Source organism: Miniopterus natalensis, chromosome 4, assembly GCF_054644295.1.
Source record: "Miniopterus natalensis isolate mMinNat1 chromosome 4, mMinNat1.hap1, whole genome shotgun sequence".
NCBI lineage: Eukaryota > Metazoa > Chordata > Mammalia > Chiroptera > Miniopteridae > Miniopterus > Miniopterus natalensis.
In genome coordinates, this window is record NC_142084.1 from 26,166,527 (window position 1) to 26,185,381 (window position 18,855).

General features: G+C 46.7%; 1 protein-coding gene across 1 annotated transcript; it reads right to left on the reverse strand.

Annotated features, from left to right (window-relative positions):
- Window positions 1–3,000: 3,000 nt before the first annotated feature.
- Window positions 3,001–18,310, reverse strand: LMAN2 (lectin, mannose binding 2). Its single transcript, XM_016203281.2, has 8 exons — window positions 17,738–18,310; window positions 17,457–17,575; window positions 8,330–8,447; window positions 7,598–7,677; window positions 7,264–7,425; window positions 7,041–7,155; window positions 5,473–5,592; window positions 3,001–3,686 (listed from the first exon to the last, which is right to left on the reverse strand). Exons 1-8 carry the CDS (start codon window positions 17,931–17,933, stop codon window positions 3,526–3,528), a joined length of 1,071 nt encoding a protein of 356 aa, XP_016058767.2. The 5' UTR covers window positions 17,934–18,310; the 3' UTR covers window positions 3,001–3,525.
- Window positions 18,311–18,855: the final 545 nt, after the last annotated feature.

Below are 18,855 nucleotides of genomic sequence, written 5' to 3' on the forward strand. Positions count from 1 at the left end.
CTACTGCCCCTGTTGTCACAGGGGGCCTCTGCACCTCCAGTCACATTCCAGCAGGAAGAGGGGGGCAGGTAGCCAGCCACATCAGCTGCTGTCTAATGCTGTTCCTGAGAACCTCCTCAGCTGACTGCCTCTAGCATCTCCTCTGGCACTGCTTTCACAGGGCCACCCTCACTGAGGAGGACCTGGGAGGTTCAGCTGAGGACAGGCCATGGAAGAGAAGGTAGGTGAGGGAACAGTATCAAGATGGGGCTGACACGGGCTGAGCCCGTCAAGGTGGCTCTGCAGCTCGTGCAGAGAAATGAGTGAGTAAAGATACTGGCATAATGGGCTAGACATGGAGGGGACAACCTGACCCCAACATCACTCCCCACACAAAAACTAACTCCAAAAAAATTAAATGCTAAATTTGAAAAGCAAAATTTAAACTTTTGGGGGGAAAATCTTTGGAAAATATGAGTGGCATTAAAACGTAGACTGTATATCACACTGTTAGAAAAGCAAAAAGACAAGCACGCTGGGAGGAGGGATGCAAAGCAACAATCTGAGGATCTGACACAAGAAAAAGGGGCAAAATGACCCCCCCATGCAGGAAATACAAATGCACCCTTGAGGATACCAAGGGCCCTCGACCTGCTAGCAGAGAAATACAAAGTAAAACTCTGGCACCCATCAGACTGTCAAAATTTAAGCACTCCAAGAATATCAAATGCTAAGTGGGCAGAGGGGATCTCAGTAGCCAAGGTGGAAGCAGACTGGATATAACTCACCTTGGAGAACAATATGACATTGAATAAAACTGAATGCATGTAAGCTACGAAACAGCATTTCCTATACATTGTGCATGAAGATGTGCTCAAATGTTTAGAGCAACTCTGGGTCTAAAATCAAAAGCCTAGAAGCCATCTCGATGTCCGGCCATGCAGAATGGATAAACTGGAGTCCGCTCACGCCACATCTTGAGCTGCATGTAACCAGACTTACAATGTCGAATTTTAAAAGTTGAGGAATACTGTGTAGCATTTATCATTTTTAAAGATGCAAAACAATAGCATGTATTGAGGGATACATACCTCCATGCTAACATTTTTGACAAAAAGAATCAGCAGCCATCACCTCCAAAGGGAGGGGCACCCATTTAGGGCAGAGGACAGAGGGATGCAAGTGTGTCAATGCTTATTTCTCAGACTGAGATCCAGGGAGATAGATTTATATTTCACTTTTATATGAGAAAATAACTTTTTCTTTATTATTTTCTTTTTTTAATATATCTTATTGCTTTTTAAAGAAAGAGAGGGAGAAACATTGATATCAAAGTGAAACATCAATCAGCTGCCTCTGCACCCCCTACCGGGGATCAAGCCCACAACCAAGGCATGTGCCCTGACTGAGGGGCAAACAGGCAACCTTTCAGTGCACAGACAACGTCCACCCAGCCACACTGGCCACAGCAAGAAAAAGCCTTCTAAATGTACATGGCAAAGCGTAGATGATGTCATCACAATCCGTGTGTGAAAAGGCAGATGTAATAAAACATCTGATCTTCTGGGGAAGCACTGCTAGGTATAAACTTTGAAAGGGATGCAAACAAGACCCCGACAGCCAAGCACAGACCATGGTCACTGGCCTAACAGCTGGTGGCTCTCAAGCCTGTATACTGGCCAAAACCACCCTTACCCAGGCCCCACCAGCATCTTATACCAGACTTATAGAATGAAGCAGGCTTGCTTTCATTCTCCAGGTGACTCGAATATGTGGGGAATGTGAGAGCCATACAGGTAGCCAGATTGCCTAATAATTCAGAAATTCAGGAAGGCCAAGCTAGAGCCAAAAATTAAAGGCCAAATATAGCAAGTGTGGTGCTAATGACATAGTTGTAGCAGCCATGGAGTTGCTGTGCATGTCAGTGCGGACACCTCGTTCCCCCAGGATAGGTCAATGAGGCAAGAGCCGCCTGACCTAGTGGATTTCCAGTGTCCACATGGAACAAAATGAGTTAATACACGTCAACCGCGCAGAACCATGGTTGGCATATGCAAGCACTCAAAGTTAGCTACTTTTCAAGGAAAGAAACCATTTTGGGGAAAGTACTCAATAAAATATTTCAATAATGAGGATCATGTTTACTCTCATGGCTTCCTGAAAAGGCGCCCAGACCCGTGAGGGAAACAGCTCAGACCTCTCAGTCACCATGAGCTTGTGAACAATCTCTGGACATCTAATTTGTGAAACACTGAAGAGGGCAAGAGACGGTTAATAGTAACTAGTGAAGAGTTCTAGAGAGTGAGACTGAAAGAGGGAAAAATAAGTTCTTACTCTTCATCCACTCCTATATTATCTATTTTTTACAATGAGAATCAAATTGACTGTTAATTACAAAAAGCCTGGTTGCAACAGGAAATTAGGGTTGCTCTTACTTTTAAGATGGAGACTCAAATACTATTGAACCGTGAATGTGAAGACTAGACGGGGACACTGGTCCAAGGCAAGGTCGGGGTGGTCAAGGCAAGTAGGGAAGGATGGACAGCAGCAGGCCATGGCCTGGGTGGAGAGAACCATGGAAGCTGCCAGATGGCAGCGCTTGTCAGCTGCTGGCTTTCTTCCATTCCCTGTGCCATCTCTGTCTCAAGACACCCCAAACGGAATACCACTACTGACCCCAGCCTGTCCCCCTGCACCCAATTCCTTCCAGATCATCCTGGAGCCCCCTGGGTTTCCTTGGGCTGAGGTCACACCCTCTACATGGTACCCCAAATCCTCCACCCACCAGAACCTTTCACCTAGAGGCCCAGAGCACATGAGAGATGGTACAGGAACACAGAGCACCTGCTCCCATGACCCCACGCTATGCGACATTGGGCAAGCTTTGCTTGACCCGAGAGCCATGTTTCCCCCCAGGAACAGGGAGCACAACACCAGCCGAGGGGATGAGGCTGAGAGCTAGTAAGCCTCACTACCTGGAAGGTATTCGAAGAAAAGGAAAAGCCCCTCAGGGCAGTCACACAGGGTGGTTATTTCACTTTATTTAGCACACAGTCTCCCCCTGGGCCCCACCAAACTGCTCCTCTGGCCTCCCTCAAGGGTCTGCCTTGGGAAGCTTCAGAGGTAAACACGAAGGCCCAGGTTCCACACTCGGCCTCCTCTTCTGCCACACACGCAGCACAGCGCAGAACAAGTCACTGTCCATGTCCTCAGGCACCCACCCGTGTGGTTGGGGGGCCTCCAGTGTTCAACGGCCACCTATTGGGGCCTCAACCCAGCTCCAGGCACACAGGCCCCTGCTCCTGAGATGCTGGTCATGGGCAAGGGCCTCTGTCCCCAGCTGTGGGGACACTAAATCCTTATTCCCCAGCCCTGCAGCCTGTCCCTGCTGGGCAAGAAGCAAAATGTATGAAAATACTTTAATTATTTCTTTTAAACTGTTAAGAAATAAGGTCGTCGTTTTTCTTTTACAATCCCAGTAAAAAAAAAGTTCACATTAGTGCAGGGGGCCAATACCAGGCCCTCCCCGAGCCGAGCGCCAGCCACTCAGTAGAAACGCTTATTGCGCTCCTGCCGCTTCTGAAACACCACGGCCCCCACCACGGCGCACACGATGATGCCCAGGAGCGCACACAGCAGCAGCAGGAACACCCGCCACCCAGTCAGGGGCCCGCTGCGGAAGTTCCCCGTCGGGTCATCCACGTTGTCTGAGGGAGAAGAAAGGGGAGTTGAAATGGCAAACTGGGGAGGCCGGCAGCTCCCAACAGGACGGAGCAGGGCGGCCCTGTGAGGCCCCCATACCCACCCCTAGGTGGCTGCACACAGCTGCACCAGTGAGGGGCAGCGGAGTGGACAGAGGGGCAACCTCGAGGACCCCAGAGATCGAGGCCTGGGGTGCCTTTTAGCTGGTGGACACTGGATTCCTGGACTCCCCAGGAGCTCGGTCTGCCCAGGATCACAAGCCCACCCCCCCCACCCCCGGTACAGTGGTCTGACGTCCCCAACTGCGGAAACACAACCCTGGCCAAACGCTGCCCTGACTCACACCTGGATACATTTGGTGGCTCCTAGGGGGTCCTAGGCCCCCATCCTGTCCTTCTGCTCTGGTCACATCACTCCCCTGCCCATTAACCCTGTCAATGACTCTGATGAGTGCCAGGCCTGTGATTTCCCACCACTGTGGGATATGGCTCCTCCTAGCCAGGCCTGGAATGTCAGCCATGAGCCCACTGACATTCTCCCTTCCTGGAAGACCAGACCCGACAGGCCTGCTGTCCCACCATCAGCCCCTTTCCACCCCTGCACAGTGACAGTAATGGCTGTTGACTGAACCAGGAGCTCCCAAGCAGGGGCACTTCCTGCAGTTGGCTCTGCCTCAGGACTCCTAGGGCTCCCTAACCCACCCCCTATCCTACACACACCCCCACCCCACCCCCCGCTTCAGTCACTAGACTGAACCCTGGGGCAGCGCCCAGCACACAGCTAGATAGAGTAGAAGCTTTGGAATCATCCGCTGAAGAAACAAATGGATCAACAAGACTGAAAATGAGTTAAGCCCCTTCTGGCAAACCACATGGGGTTGCTGGGTGAGTCACAGCAGACAAGTTCTCTGAGCCCTCAGCAGCCAGAAACCCTTTGACCAAAGTGGTAAGACAGTGGTCTATGGCAGGGTTCATGTGATTCAAAATATTTAAATGTAACCTGAATCTTAAAAAAGTGAGATGTCACATAAATGCTGGTCCCCTCTCCCAAAAAAGAATCAATGTTTAAAAAAACAACCTTTGTACCTTTTAAAAAACCATTTTTTCACCACCTTAAAAAAAAAAAAAAATGCTTGGTTCTACTCCAGCTCACATTCTGCATGGTGACCTTGGGCTAGCCTGAGAGGCCCCTCAGTGCTCTGGCCCTGGCACAGCCTGTGCACCATCCCCCGCTGGGCCCACAGGCATGACTTCAGGATTCTTGGGGTGGATTTCTCCACACACGGAGGCCTTGATTCTTCAACCAGAACCCTCATTCTGTGAGGACAAAGTCATGGCTAATTACCCCCACAGGAAGGGCCCAGGCTTCAGGGTTTTGCAAAAACTCAAGTTAAAAAAAAAAACAAAAAAAACTTCAAGTTCAAATCCTGCCTTTATCCCCTTCTAGCTGAGGAAAACTGAAGGATCAGTTCCTTCAGTTAGTGGTAGGACCTACTTTGCAGGCCATTCACTGAGGTCATGCACGTGCACTATCAGTGCCAGCACATCACCTACACCAACAAACTGGCCCCTGTGGCTTTATCTGCCATTATCCCAGCACCAAGTGTAGGAGGGATCAGACTCTAGGTGCTCACACACTGCTCATTAGCATGGCTTGCTGATCCAAGAGCCCAGGCCACAACCACAGCCAGACCCGGCAAAGGCACAGGGACCACAGGCAGGCACCAATGCTGGCTTTGGCCCAGCCCCAGCCCTGTGCAGGCCCAGAATGGGAGGGGCCGCGAACACATACCTTTGGGCGACTTAAGGAAATTGACGCTGGGTTCGATCTTGGTCCAGTCGATGTTCTCCTCATCAGGGGTGTGCTCTACCATCAGCTGGAACAGCTTCATGGAGATGATGTCGTGATTGTCTGCAGGACCAAATATTAGCTTGTAAGGGGCCTGAGCCCATCGTGGGGCCCATGGCCCATGCCTCTCCCAGCCACACAAAGTGGCCACGTCCCCTGGAAAGAACCCTGCTCCTGCCTGGCTGAGCACTCACCCTGATACACGGTCAGCAACTGTACCTGAGGAGACTTGGGAAAGGCCCAATCCAAACAGTCCAGGAAAGAACCTCTGCTCAATAGTAACTGATTGCCCCATTTCTGAGATTGGAAGGTTAAGGCTCAGAGCCAAGATGAGGGTCCCAGCTATCAGCTCTGCTAACCAAATGGAATCTAAGGAAAGGCCTGGAAAAGGGAGAGCCTAAAGAGCAAGGACCTGGTGGCCAGGTGGGCAGAGCCAAGCGGCACTCGACAGGCCAGTGTGTGCAACCCCTAGAGGCCCAGCGACACACACTGACTCTGAAGTCAGACTGCAGTTCCCATCTGAGCTCTCATCTCCTGGGTATAAACGTGGGGAAATTCCTTCAATGCTCACATTTCCAAAGGTCTCTGCTGTGTGAAAAGGGGAAGAAACCACCCGCTACCTAAGCATACATTGCATGACTTTACAGAGTGTACAGGTGTCTGGGGTGTGTGTGTACACAATTTTAAGCAAGGGAATCAGGGAAGGCCCCACTGAGGAAGTGACATCTGAGCAAGACTTGAAGATAAGAGTGAGACACAAGTACAAAGACCAGAGAGGTGATGGGGCAGAGGAGGTGCCAGCACTAAGGCCTGGCAGGCCACTGCTGGGATGAATGGTGGCCTGACTCTCAGAGAGCCAGGAGCCACTGGAGAGCTCTGAGCAGAGAAGCAGTGACATCTCGCGTGAACTTTAATGTGATCACTTTGGCTGCAGAGCTGGGAGAGACTGTCGGAGGCTGGCGTAGAGGGAGAGGACCATTTGGGGGCAGCTACAGTGGTCCAAGTGAGGTATGATGGTGGCCTGGGCCCCCAAGTAGTAAAGGAGGGTCAAGAGGTGATCTGCTGCACTGTGAAGATGAAGCTGGCAAGACTTGCAGATGGATGACAGGTGGCATGTGAAAGAAAAGGAATGTTCAGAATGACAATAAGGATTTTAGTCTGAGCAACTAGAAGAACAGAGGTGTCATTTATGTCTTGGTAGCAAGATGTGTTTTCAGTTGTGGGCATGTAAAGGCTGAGACACCTATTGGGCATCGGGGTGGAGATGTTGAGCAACACTGGGCTGCAGATACAAATCCTCCTAAAGAGAGGGGAAGATCGCTGAGGACCGCTCACAGACTAAGCCCTGTGCATGCCAAAACTGAGAGATGATGCAAAGAGGAGGAAGAAACCAGGGGAGTGTGGAACCAATGCAGGAAGTTCAAGAAGGAAAGTGATCAGCTGTGTCACAAGCTCCTGACAGACCAGGGAAGGTCAAAACCAAGTCTTAACACCCTTCGCAGCCCACTCACCAGACAGGTCACCAGTGCCAGCAGAGGCTCCAAAGTAGTAGCCGGTGGGGAGACGCACTCCTGTGATGTCGATGCAATTCTTCCACTCATTCTTGTCCTCCAAGTCAGTCATCACCTGTGGCCAACCAGCAGGTGAAGCACGCCCTAGGCTCACACTGCCCACCTACCCCTGCAGAGCCAGCACAAGCAGAGGACAACCCCACCACCAGGACGCCCTGCTCACCGTCAGACGGCCCCGGGAGTAGCGCACAGCCAGAAAGGTGTCATGATCACGGTTGCGGAAGTCGGCCGTGCAGCCGGCCAGCTCAGTCCAGCGGCCATCCTTGCTATGGTCGTAGGACAGGGAGCCATTGTTCACCATCACCGAGATGTACGGGAACACACGCTAAGACCAAGATACTGATTACTCTATAGCCAGCCCAGCCTTTGGAAGCAGCAGGGGCTCCCACCACCCCAATCCCTGGAGGCTCCTCTGTGCAGGGACCAGGGAGAAGTTTCAGCCCCCAGCCAACTTCCCAGCCCTTCCTGTCCTGCTCTATGAGGGAGTAGGGGCCTACCTCCGTGGTCTCGTCATTGGGATATGTGTCCAGGAAGATGGCTAAGCCGTGGAACTTGTCTTTGCTTCCAAACACAGGCCCTGGAATGAGAAAGAGATGCTGTAGTCATGGGGATATTGGGTAACCTAAAGAACAAAGCAGTGCCAGTGGGGGTGGGAGCAAGAGGTGGCAACCTGTTGGTCATTCACCCAGGATTTAAGAAAAGAGATTTCTAAAGAAAAGTCCTGAGGGTGGTCTCAAGGATGTGGCAGAGAGGACTCAAGTTGGAAGCCTGAACTGTGAGGGGACAGCACATGGCCATGTGCTCTGTGATGTCAAGTGACAAGAAGGTACCCAGCCTGTGAAAAACCGATGGCTATGCAGGAAGCCCTATCCTCTAACCAGGGGTCAGCAACTTTCTGTCCAGGTCCAGAGGGGAAACATTTTGGGCTTTGCAGGCCACATACAGTCTTGGTCAGTCTTCCTTGCTTTTGCTTTTAAAAACACAACCTTTTAAAATGGTAAAAAACAAAACAAAAAAACCCACAACATTCTTAGCTGGTGTACAACACCAGGTCACCATGGCGTACACAGCTGAGCTGCAGGATCCTGCCCCCCCTCTTCCCAAAGGGACACCCCCTGAGCCAACCTAATGTCCCAGGGTTACTTGAAGAAGAGCAGCAGCACCTTAACAGAATACAGAGTGGAGGGTCCTAAGCCACAGATGCCCCTACAACATGAGTGCAGCCTTACCTTGCACCAGGCGATCCCGAGTGTACCACAAGGCAATGCCATCTCCATGGAGATTCTTCTTCCCAGAACCATGGACTTTGAAGTGGACGTGCATCTCCCAGTCTTTGAGGAAGCAAGGCTGGAGGGAGAGTAGAGAGGGTTGCTCTAGTTATCTGGGCCTTCCTGCCAGCTGGAGGTGACCCGGCACAGACCATGTCCCAGCTGAGACTAGACACTCCTTGGCACAGGGCCAGGTAGCACTGTCAGAAGTACCACTGACCAACAGACCCTCCAGCTTTCTCAGCAGAAAGAAAGGGGGCTGTTGGGCTTTCCAGGTAAGGAGGGGGAAGCCACAGTGTCCCAAGGCTGCCTGAGGCCCAGACCCTACCCAGCCCAGCACCAGTCTTCTCCACTTTAATTCACTTTCCTCAAAACCAGCCAAACCCGTCAGCCCTGTTTTCTCTCTATCCCCACTGCTCTTGCCCTGGGATCTCATGAAATGATTAGTATCTCTATTTGAGCCACACATTTTACAAAACAGAAAACACATTCAAAGACAAAATAACTTGTCCACAACAGGAAAGTGGATGGTCTTGAATCACATCCAGGTCTGTCTGATGCAGAGACTGTGCTCTGTCATTTATACAAGTGGATGGTCTTGAATCACATCCAGGTCTGTCTGATGCAGAGACTGTGCTCTGTCATTTATACCTCCCATGGCCTTCAGGTCTTTAACACAAACTGCATCAGGTCCTTTCCAGCCTCCCACCTCCACTATCTTCCCTTCTAACTGATCTTCCAAACTGAGGGACTCAAATCCAGGTCTGGCTGCCTCCAAACCCCTGTTGGCCAGCATACCTCCTGGCCCTTACAGCCCAGCCCAGCACTAGCGTGATGACAGCAGCAGGGCTGGAAGCTGGAAGGGTCATGCCCTGGAGCCTCTGGGCTACTGTGATCTGAGGGAAGGTAGATGCTCCCTGGCATCCAGCAATACCAAGTGCAGAGCTGGCTACTGCTGCAGCAGGGGAAACAGCCTGACCTTACACACTAGGAAGTTGCTCATGAAAACTACAGTGTGGCACATACTTTGACAAGAATCCACTTAAGGGAAGTCTGCAGATGGGTGTGTGAGCAAGTGATTAAACAAAGACCCATCAGACAGGCAAATGAAAACAAGGTATTGTTGACCTATCAGATTGGCAACTATTGAAAAGATCATTAACACCCCGTGGCCGAGGACAGAAAGAAACACTCAGCCAGGAAAGTGAACACTTCCTCCCGTCTGCCTGGCACAATGTGGCTGCTGCAGTCTTTTAACAGGATGCGGCAGAGCCATGGCACTTACATTTAAAGATATCAAAGGTACTGCTGCAAAACAGTATCAATGCTATGTTCTCATTTTTGGAAAAGAAAGGAATTAGTATATGTGTAAAGAAAGAAAAAAATGAAAGGAATATGAACCAACATTAGCAACAGTTGACTTTGGGAGGGGAACTACAGAGAACACTTACTTTCTATGTTTGAATTTTGTATAATGAATATATTAGCTATGTAATCAGAAAAAAACCTCAAATAAAAAATAAAGACCTTTACGTCCCATCATGGGTGAACTGGTTATACATTCATAAATTCATCAAACTCAGTATTTCAGCTCTGGGCACCAGAATCCCAGGAGATGGGACCCAGCCCTGGCCCCTGAGGACACAGAGCCAGCAGGCACCGAAAGTCTTCATGTGAAATCAGCCTTCCCTGTTCCTGACAGTTCACTGGCTCTGGGAAAACCTGCAGATTCCGGAGAGGCAAATGAGAGGTGATGAGAACCAACTCTCAAGGACAGACAGACAAGGAATTTGAGTCCACAGCCTGCTGAGGGAGTGGAAGTTCTGGTGAACTAACCTTGCTTTGGGTTGGGACCACAAAGACAGTAAGCCAAAAATAAGAATTAATGAGAAAGGCCCTCCCAGGGACTGTAACTCAGCTGAGTCTCCTCAATCTCTGAAATTAGACTAAAGAGACATCTACGCCTCACATTTCTTTTAACAAAAAATCTTACAAATACAATATCTGGTACACAATAAAAAATACCAGGCACATGAAAAAACAAGATATGAACAAAAACCAAAGGGAGGATGAAAGGGAGGGAGGGAGGAGGGAGGCTGACAGGAATTCCAGATATTGGCCTTTAAAATAACTAGTCTACTATTTTCAAGGAGATAAAAGACAAGATTGAGAATTTTAGTATATAACTAAAATTTTTAAAAATCATACTATAAAAAATTCCAGAAAAAATACAATAACTGAAATTAACAATGTAAAGGATAAGTTTTACAAGAGATTTAAAACAGATGAATAGAGAATTAGTAAATTCCATTCCAGTCAGATAAAAATATCCAGAATAAAGCCGAGAGAACAAAAGCATGGCAGATACAAAACACTGGGCAAGAGGCAAAAGAAAGAGTAAGAAAGTATAAGACGTAAAACTGGAGTTTCAGAATGATGAGCAAAACAGTGGAGCAAAGGAAAATGTAAAGAGATGTCTAAACAACTACTAAAACCGACTCCAAGACACTGTGCTGCAAATCTTAAGTCTTACAAACCAAAAGAGACAATAAAAAACAACTACATTTAGATACATTAAAAAGGAGAGGAGGAAAAAAAGGAGGGAGAAAACAAAGAAAGCAACCAGAAGGAAGAAAAGACAGACTACCATCAAAGGAGCTATAATTAACCTAAAATTGGACTTCTCAACAGAAACACTAAGAGCAAGAAGATGACAGACTGATATATTTGGAGTTGAAAGAAAGTAACAATCAACATAAGATTCTATACTTAGCAAATGTATCCTTCATGAAGAATGTGAAATTAAGGCATTTTCAGATAAACGAAAATATTAAAACTGTCTTTCATTCTTTAGAAAGAAGGAAAAAGATCCAGATGTAAAGTCAGAGATTCAGGAAGAAAGGAAGAGCGATGAATACAATAAATCTGAGGGTAAAATCTAAATAAATATTTGACTGTATAAAACAATGTTTTGTGTGATTTAAAATGCAAAGTATCAAAATAAATAACAACAATGAGGTAAATGAAGTTAAAGTTCTAAGATCCTTGCATTGTCCAGGAAGGAGGTAAAAGTACATATTATTACTAGACTTTGGTAAAACATGGATACATGTTTTAAACTCCAGAGTAACCACTAAAAAACTGAGAAACAAGCACACAAACTTTCAAGCTAACAGAGAGTAAAAATGGAATAAAAATTAACCAACCCAAAAGGGAAAAATGACAGAACAGGCGATATAAATACAAGGTAAATAGTAAGGTAGTAAGTAGATTAAACCCAAATGTATCAGTAATTTTACTAAATGTAGATGAACTAAATGTTGGTGAAGTGTATATAGGATCTCGCCCTGGCCAGTGTGGCTCTGTGGTTAGAGCACTGGCCCACACAGAAGGGTCACAGGTTTGATTCCCAGTCAAGGGAGTGTGCCTGGGTTGCAAATTCAATCCCCAGCTCGGTCGGGGCACGTGCACGTGGCAACCAATCAACATGTTTCTCTCACATCAGTGTTTCTTTCCCTCCCTTCCCACCACTCTCTCCTTCTCCCTCCTTCCCTCCCACTCTCTCTAAAAATCAGAGGAAAATATCCTCGGGTGAGGATTAACAACAACAACAAAAAAATTTTTAAATGGAAAAGGACTTGACTAGACATTTCTCTGAAGAAGAAATACAAATGGCTAATAAGCACATGAAAAGATGCTCAACATCATTAGTCATTAGAGAAATACAAATTGCAACCATAAGATATCATGTCACACCCATTAGAATGGCTACTATAAAAAACAGACAATAATGTGTTGGAGAGGATGTGGAGAAATCGGAACCCTCATACATGGCTGGTAGGAATGTAAAATGGTGCAGCCGTAGAAAACAGTTTGGTGGTCCTCAACGTTAAACACAGAGCTACCATATGACCAGACAATTCTACTTCCTAGGTAGATACCCAAAAGAAATGATAGCAGAAACTCAGACACTCATGTACACCCATGTTGATAGCAGCACTATTCACAACAGACAAAAGGTGGAAACAACCCAAGTATCCATCAACAGATGAATGGTTAAACAAAATTTAGTACGTACACACACACACACACACACACACGCGCGCACGCCATAAAAAGGAATGAATACTGACACATGCTATAACACAGATGAACCTTGAAGATATTATGCAAAATGAAATAAGCCGGACTCAGACAAGTACTGTATGATTCCATTTATATGAGGTACCTAGTAGAGTCAGAGACAGAAAGTAGAATACTAGTTGCCAGGGGCTGTGGAGATAGGTAAGTTAAGTTTAATGGGCACAGAGTTTCAGTTTGGATGAAAAAGTTCTGGAGATGGATGGTGGCGATGGTTGCACAACAATATGATGCACTAAATGCCCCTGACCTGTACACTCGAAAATGGTTAAGATGGTAAATTTTATGTTGCACATATTTTACCACAATAAAAAAAAGTTTGAGGAATTTTTTTCATGTGTAGAAACATAAACACAATAATCAAAACTAATTTTTTATTGATGGCTATTATATTTTAAAAAACTGTTTCAATGTTGCCCGGCCGGGCATGGCTCAGCAGTTGAGCATCGACCTAGGATCCAGGCGATCGGGGTTCGATTCCCGGTCAGGGCGCATGCCCGGGTTGTGGGCTGCAGCCGATCAATGACTCTCTCATCATTGATGTTTCTCTCTCTCTCCCTCTCCTTTCCTCTCTCTGAAATCAATAAAGATATATTTAAAAAAACAAAAACAAAAAACTGTTTCAATGCCAATGAGTATTCTACTGAAGAGAATGGCTTCATAAATTAAATAATTTAAAAAGTAAAAAACAATAAAATTAAAGGCTGAAATGGTAAATTCTGTTATATGTATTTTACCACAATAAAAATAAACAGCACCCTCCAAAATCTAATTATATGCTGATTACAAGAGACAACTCTAAAATATAAAGAAATGAAAAAAAGAAAGTAAAAAAAGATAGAAAAAGATAAAGCATGCAAACGCTAACCAAAAGCAAACTCTGTGCAGCTATACCAAAACAAAGTTTACAAGGGGACTCTTCTTAATGACAAAAGATTCCTTTTACCAGGAAAATTTTGGCCTCAAAATATATAAAGCAGAAACTGCCAGAACTACAAAAAAGACAAATCCACACACAGAAATATTAACACATTTCTCTCAGTAACTGAAAAAAACAAGCAAAATTGTCAGGAAGGCTATAGAGTTGAACCCAACCAGCAGATTTAACCTAAGGACTTAAACAGCACACTGACTCAACCAGCCAAGAACCTACATGCTTCACAGGCACAAACAGGACATTCTCACAAATTCTGACCATTTGAAAAACCATCTACATGCTTTACAGAACACTTTCACAAAACCTGACCATTTGAGGGACCATTTGCAAGTCTCAACAGGCCTCCAAGGACTGAAATCATAAAGTATGTTCCTTGACCATAATGAAATTAAACTTGATACGAACAATAATAACTTTAAAAAAGATTACTAGAAAATCCTTCATATATTATTTAAAAAGTTGAAAACATTTCTCACATATGCAAAAGTCAGCCCAGAAACCAGATTTCAAATGGTCTCTTTAGTGCTCAGGAGTTCTCTGCACCTGAGAACAGCACACTGATATAAGACCTCAAGCTGGTGCAAGGTGTGCCTCTTGCCTCTGAGCAGAAGGGCAACTGTGACTGGGGAGGTGGAGAAAGAAAACCTACCCTCCTGTCCCTGGCATGTTTGCAGGGAGATCAGTTACATGAAAGAGTACACCTTGAAGTTGAGGACCTGGAAACTGATTCCTTCAAGACTAACCAGGTCTTAGAAAGTCTCCTCATACTGCAGATTGAAGACTGCAGATCAGCAGATAGAAATATGATATAGACAATATAAAGCTCCTGAAAGATTTTAAGCAAGTTAAGTACAGGCTAGAACTGATTCAGAAGCTGCTTTTGGGGGCAGAACATGACGTGGCCATGGTTCTCCACCTGGCTGCACAACCAAGCCACTGGGGAGCTCAGAAACCTTAATTCCGGCCCTTACCTAGGCCAACTAAATCTGAATCACCTGGCAGTCACAGAGCATCTTAAACTTAGGTGGTTTCCATGCCTTTCCTGCAACAAAGTGGAAAAAAGAGCTAATACAACAGTCAGCTGATATTATTAAAATTTTTGATGAAAGATCACCACAGGATTTTGGGTTTATAAACCAAAAGAAGTTCAAAGTATTGAATGACCTGCTACAATAAAACTCTCTGACTCAGCATTCATATTTATAAAAACAAAAAGCAGAAGTGGGGCTGAGGGCCGTTGTATACTGACAATAATATTTATCCAGACAGAGTGGGGGGAAAATAGCTCATTGAGATGCACTTCAATAAATTTTCACTTTTCTATAATAAGTATTTAAAAATTGTGTAACGTGTAATGCATTCATTTTGATGAGCTGTGTAGCATAATAATCCCAAAGAAAATATTAAAACTTAATTTCAAGGTCCCAAGAAAGTTAAAAAGTTTAAATTAGTACACTTATTTTAGTCACAGAGTATATTAGGCTAATCAATAAGAGATTTTCAAGCATTAAATATACTACACTAGGATAAAATTCTGTGTTGGAAAATGAAATTAAAACACAAGTTCAGTAAAGAACTGACATACAACTTGGGCTTATTCGTAGTGTTTAAAAAAAGGGCACCCTGGCTGGTGTGGCTCAGTCGACTGAGCATTGTGATGTGTACTGAAAGGTCGCCAGTTCGATTCCCGGTCAGGGCATATGCCCAAGATGCAGGTTTGATCCCCAGTTGGGGTTTTTGCGGGAGGCAACCAATTGATGTTTCTCTCTCTCCCTCCCTCTCTCTCTAAAATCAATAAAAGCATATTTTAAAAAAGATATCAAATTGCAATATTTAGAATCCACTGAATACACTTAAGAGTACTGAACAGTTTTATCTTAAAAATGGCATTAGTTAAAATATGCTGGAAACTAGAGCCTTTGCAAATATTTAAACCCACATCAACTTTTTAAAAGTGAAGGTGGCTATATACAGCAAAAATAGCTTAAAGACCATGCTGCAGCCTCCATACAAGATCCCCTCAATATGGTCCTGACCAATCCCTCAGGCTTCCCTGTGTCTTGTGCTCCAGCCATCAGGCACTTGTGCAGTTCTAGCCACTGCTGGGCCACTCCTTCATCCAGACCGGTCCACCCCACACCACAGCAGGCACTCTGTCTTATCTTTTCTCAGAAGACAGCAGGTACTCAGTACTGTTTGCTAATTTGCTGCCCCTCCCAAAGGGAGTAACTGGGGACAAAAAAGAGAAAAGTCCAGAAAGCATCTCTCCAGTAAAGGAAGAGTTGGCTCTTGAGAAACACTGGGCAGAAAATTCTAAGACTTCTAAGTAATTTCTTTCAGAAACTATAGAAAACATTCCAACCCTTTGGGAATATCTGTAGGGCCAAACAGCAGAGGTCCCTGGAGCCGAATGGGAAGGTGGGGAAAGGAAGACTGAAAATTCGATGAAGGCAAGTGCAGGATCCAATTAGCCCTGTGACATTGCCACACTGTTGACACCACCAACCACCAAGCTACTACAAGCTTAATTAAGTTACTTATGACTGAACTGAATTTCCAACAGTTCCAGCACTATTTGTACCTTACTTAAAAAAAAAAAACAAAAAACTGAATGCTATATTGAACTCATTTCCATAGAAAATATAAGGCTACATTATCATTTTTTAAAATTATGTGACAGAATGTGACTCAGGGAAGTTACTGAAACACTCTCTAAGTGGGTGGCACTCAGCTAAGACTTAACGGATGAGAAGGAACCAATCAGGCATGACAGCCAGGAGGCAGTGTTCCAGACAGAGGGAACAAGTGCAAAGGTCCTGAGGTAAGAAGGCAGCCAGAGAGGCTAGAACAAAATTAACAAAGCAAATGACTGGTGATGCCAGGCACCAGAGGCCAAAATGTGTACACATAATGCATATTTGTCCCTTCACAGGAGACCCTAGGCTCTAAGGATCAGGCTGAAAGCTGAGGAAAGTTACCCCACATGCTCCTAGCAGTAAGGAGAGGAGAAGCTGAGGGGATAGGCAGATGAGGCAACATGAAGACAGTATGGGCTCCCAGAACTAAATGGGGATGTCAACCAGAATGGACCAAAGAGGAGGGTGATGGAGAAAACTAGGACAATGACCAACACCTGAGGCATAGGAAAGGTTGGGGTCAGACAGGCTGAGGCAGGAGCAGGTTCTGCCCCAGGCTGTGGCCCAGCCCCAAATTACTCAGCTTATACCCCTTTCCTGACCGAGGTTTCCTCAGTGTGGAGTCTTTATAGCAACTGATCTTGGCCACTGCTCATGTATGACATTCCAGTGATATCTGAGGCTCCCTGACCTCTGGAGCAAAAGTCACAGAACAAAAAACTGCTCTTCCATACCACTAATGGCAAGACCCTCAATCAAGCACTGGGGAAAGGGACTGAGTCTGCAAGTATTTCTAAGGGGTTCCTTCACAGTCGAGGGGGAGGGAGGGAATCAAGTGTAGTGAATGAATTGCTGAGCTTGGAGATCAGATAGATCAGAGCTTAAACTCTGTTTATGCTGAATTATTCACTGTCTGTGTTAGCTCTGCATAAAGTCACAATAGCCCACCTATTTCAAGCAGCCTGTTTGAGAATTAAATGCAATAAGGCATGTTAAAATCAGTGCACAACACACGGCAAAATACCCAATAAAGATCCCATTCCTTCTATTTATCCCACTATTTGAGAGGGTTCAATCCAGACAGCCTGACAGCTCCAACTTAACTGAGTCTTAGCTTCTTCGTCAGTAAAATGGAAATAACATCACTTATTTCACATGGGTTTTGAAGGAATTAAGTGAGAAGGGTGTAAAGTGCCAAGCACAGCTCCTGACAACACAGCAACTTCAACAGCCATTACCTGTTATTACTGGTGGGTGTGACCAAGGTGAGGAAGGGGCGGGCAAGCCTTCCAACCAAACTGACGTCCGAGCTGCAGCGGAGGCTGGGAGTAGTGGCTTACTTAAGGGTATGCCTGGTCTCTGGGGAACCACTCACCTGGTGGTTCCAGATAGAGCCCTCCTTGCTGCGCTCATCAGGGGTCAGACGCACGTACTGGCTCGTGAGTATAGTGCTGCCTTGGAAGTCCCAGAGGGGCATGGAGCTGGAACCGACACCTGTGGGTAGAGTGACGGGCACAGACAGGTGCGTAAAAGGCCATGCCAGGACAGAGGCAGGAAATCCACAGAACTGCCCTGCTCGGGAGAAAGGGCACCCCATTTCCCAACCTTGTGCAGCCTGGCCCTCACCCTGCACTCATTTCCCGCCCCAGGCCTCACCTTGGTAGGGTTTGATAAGCGAATGCTCCCGTTTGAGGTGTTCGCTGTTGCCGTCAGTTATATCCGCAGCCACCGGCCCCAGCAGCAGAAGAAGAAATAAAGGTGTCGTGGGGCCAGGGCCGGGGCCGGGAAGCCCAGGCCTCCCCGGGCATCGCCGGCCCCAGCCCCAGCGCCAAATACAACCTTCCGCCGCCATTCTCCGTTTCTCGCCGCCACTTCCGTTCGAGGACTTCCGCCTTCCGGGTGTCTCATCTAATGGCTTCCTGCCGGAAACCTTTCAACTTAGTGTCACCAGGAGTTAAAAGCAAAGCCTCTCAGCCAAAGGGGCAGCGGCTTTATGTGCTGAGCAGCCTCCATCCTGATCGAGTGCAGTTCCATATCCTTGGCCGCTCAAACACACCTGTCGCCCAGCCTCAGCAGCGAGTTCTTACGAGTCACAACCAATCATGGAACAGCACGTTAGGATTGTGAGCAAATAGGGAGCAGAGGAATGGTTTGAGTCGGGGCAGAACGAGGGCCGTCCGCGAAGCACGGCATGCTGGAACTTGTAGTTTTGGTTGGCCCCTCGCGCGAGCTGGACAAACGAAGACTACAACGCCCTCGGCCTCTGGCCACTGATTGCTTCCCTGGAGTAATCTTTCCCATTCCGAGGGTAAAGGATCTCTAATTTGAAGACGGAGGCCTAAACTCCAACTCCTGTGCCGCCAGGGACTCCCTGGGTGACCTCCGGTGAGCCTTAGCTGGCCCTGGCTTCACCTGCTCCAGCTTCACGCCTTTGGAGACTTAGAATTCCCAGTGATTTGAAGGCATCCACTACGCCCAGCTCCTCGGCCCTGTCGGCTTTAAGCGGGACGGCAGACATGGACCCTGCCCGGGACCCCAGTGATGGCTGGGACACATCCAGATCCAAACGGTCGGTCGTGGTGCCTTCCTAGTGCAGAGAAGTGTCCGTGAAAGGTGCAGGAAAACTGGCAGTGGACCAAAGGTCAAAAACTGGTGGCCCTCAGCCAAATAGAACTCTTTGTTTTAACCTGCTAATGTTAGTCCAATAAATGATTTAACTACGATGTATTTAAATCAGGAGTCTTAAATTCACATTAGAAATCCAAATTTCCGGT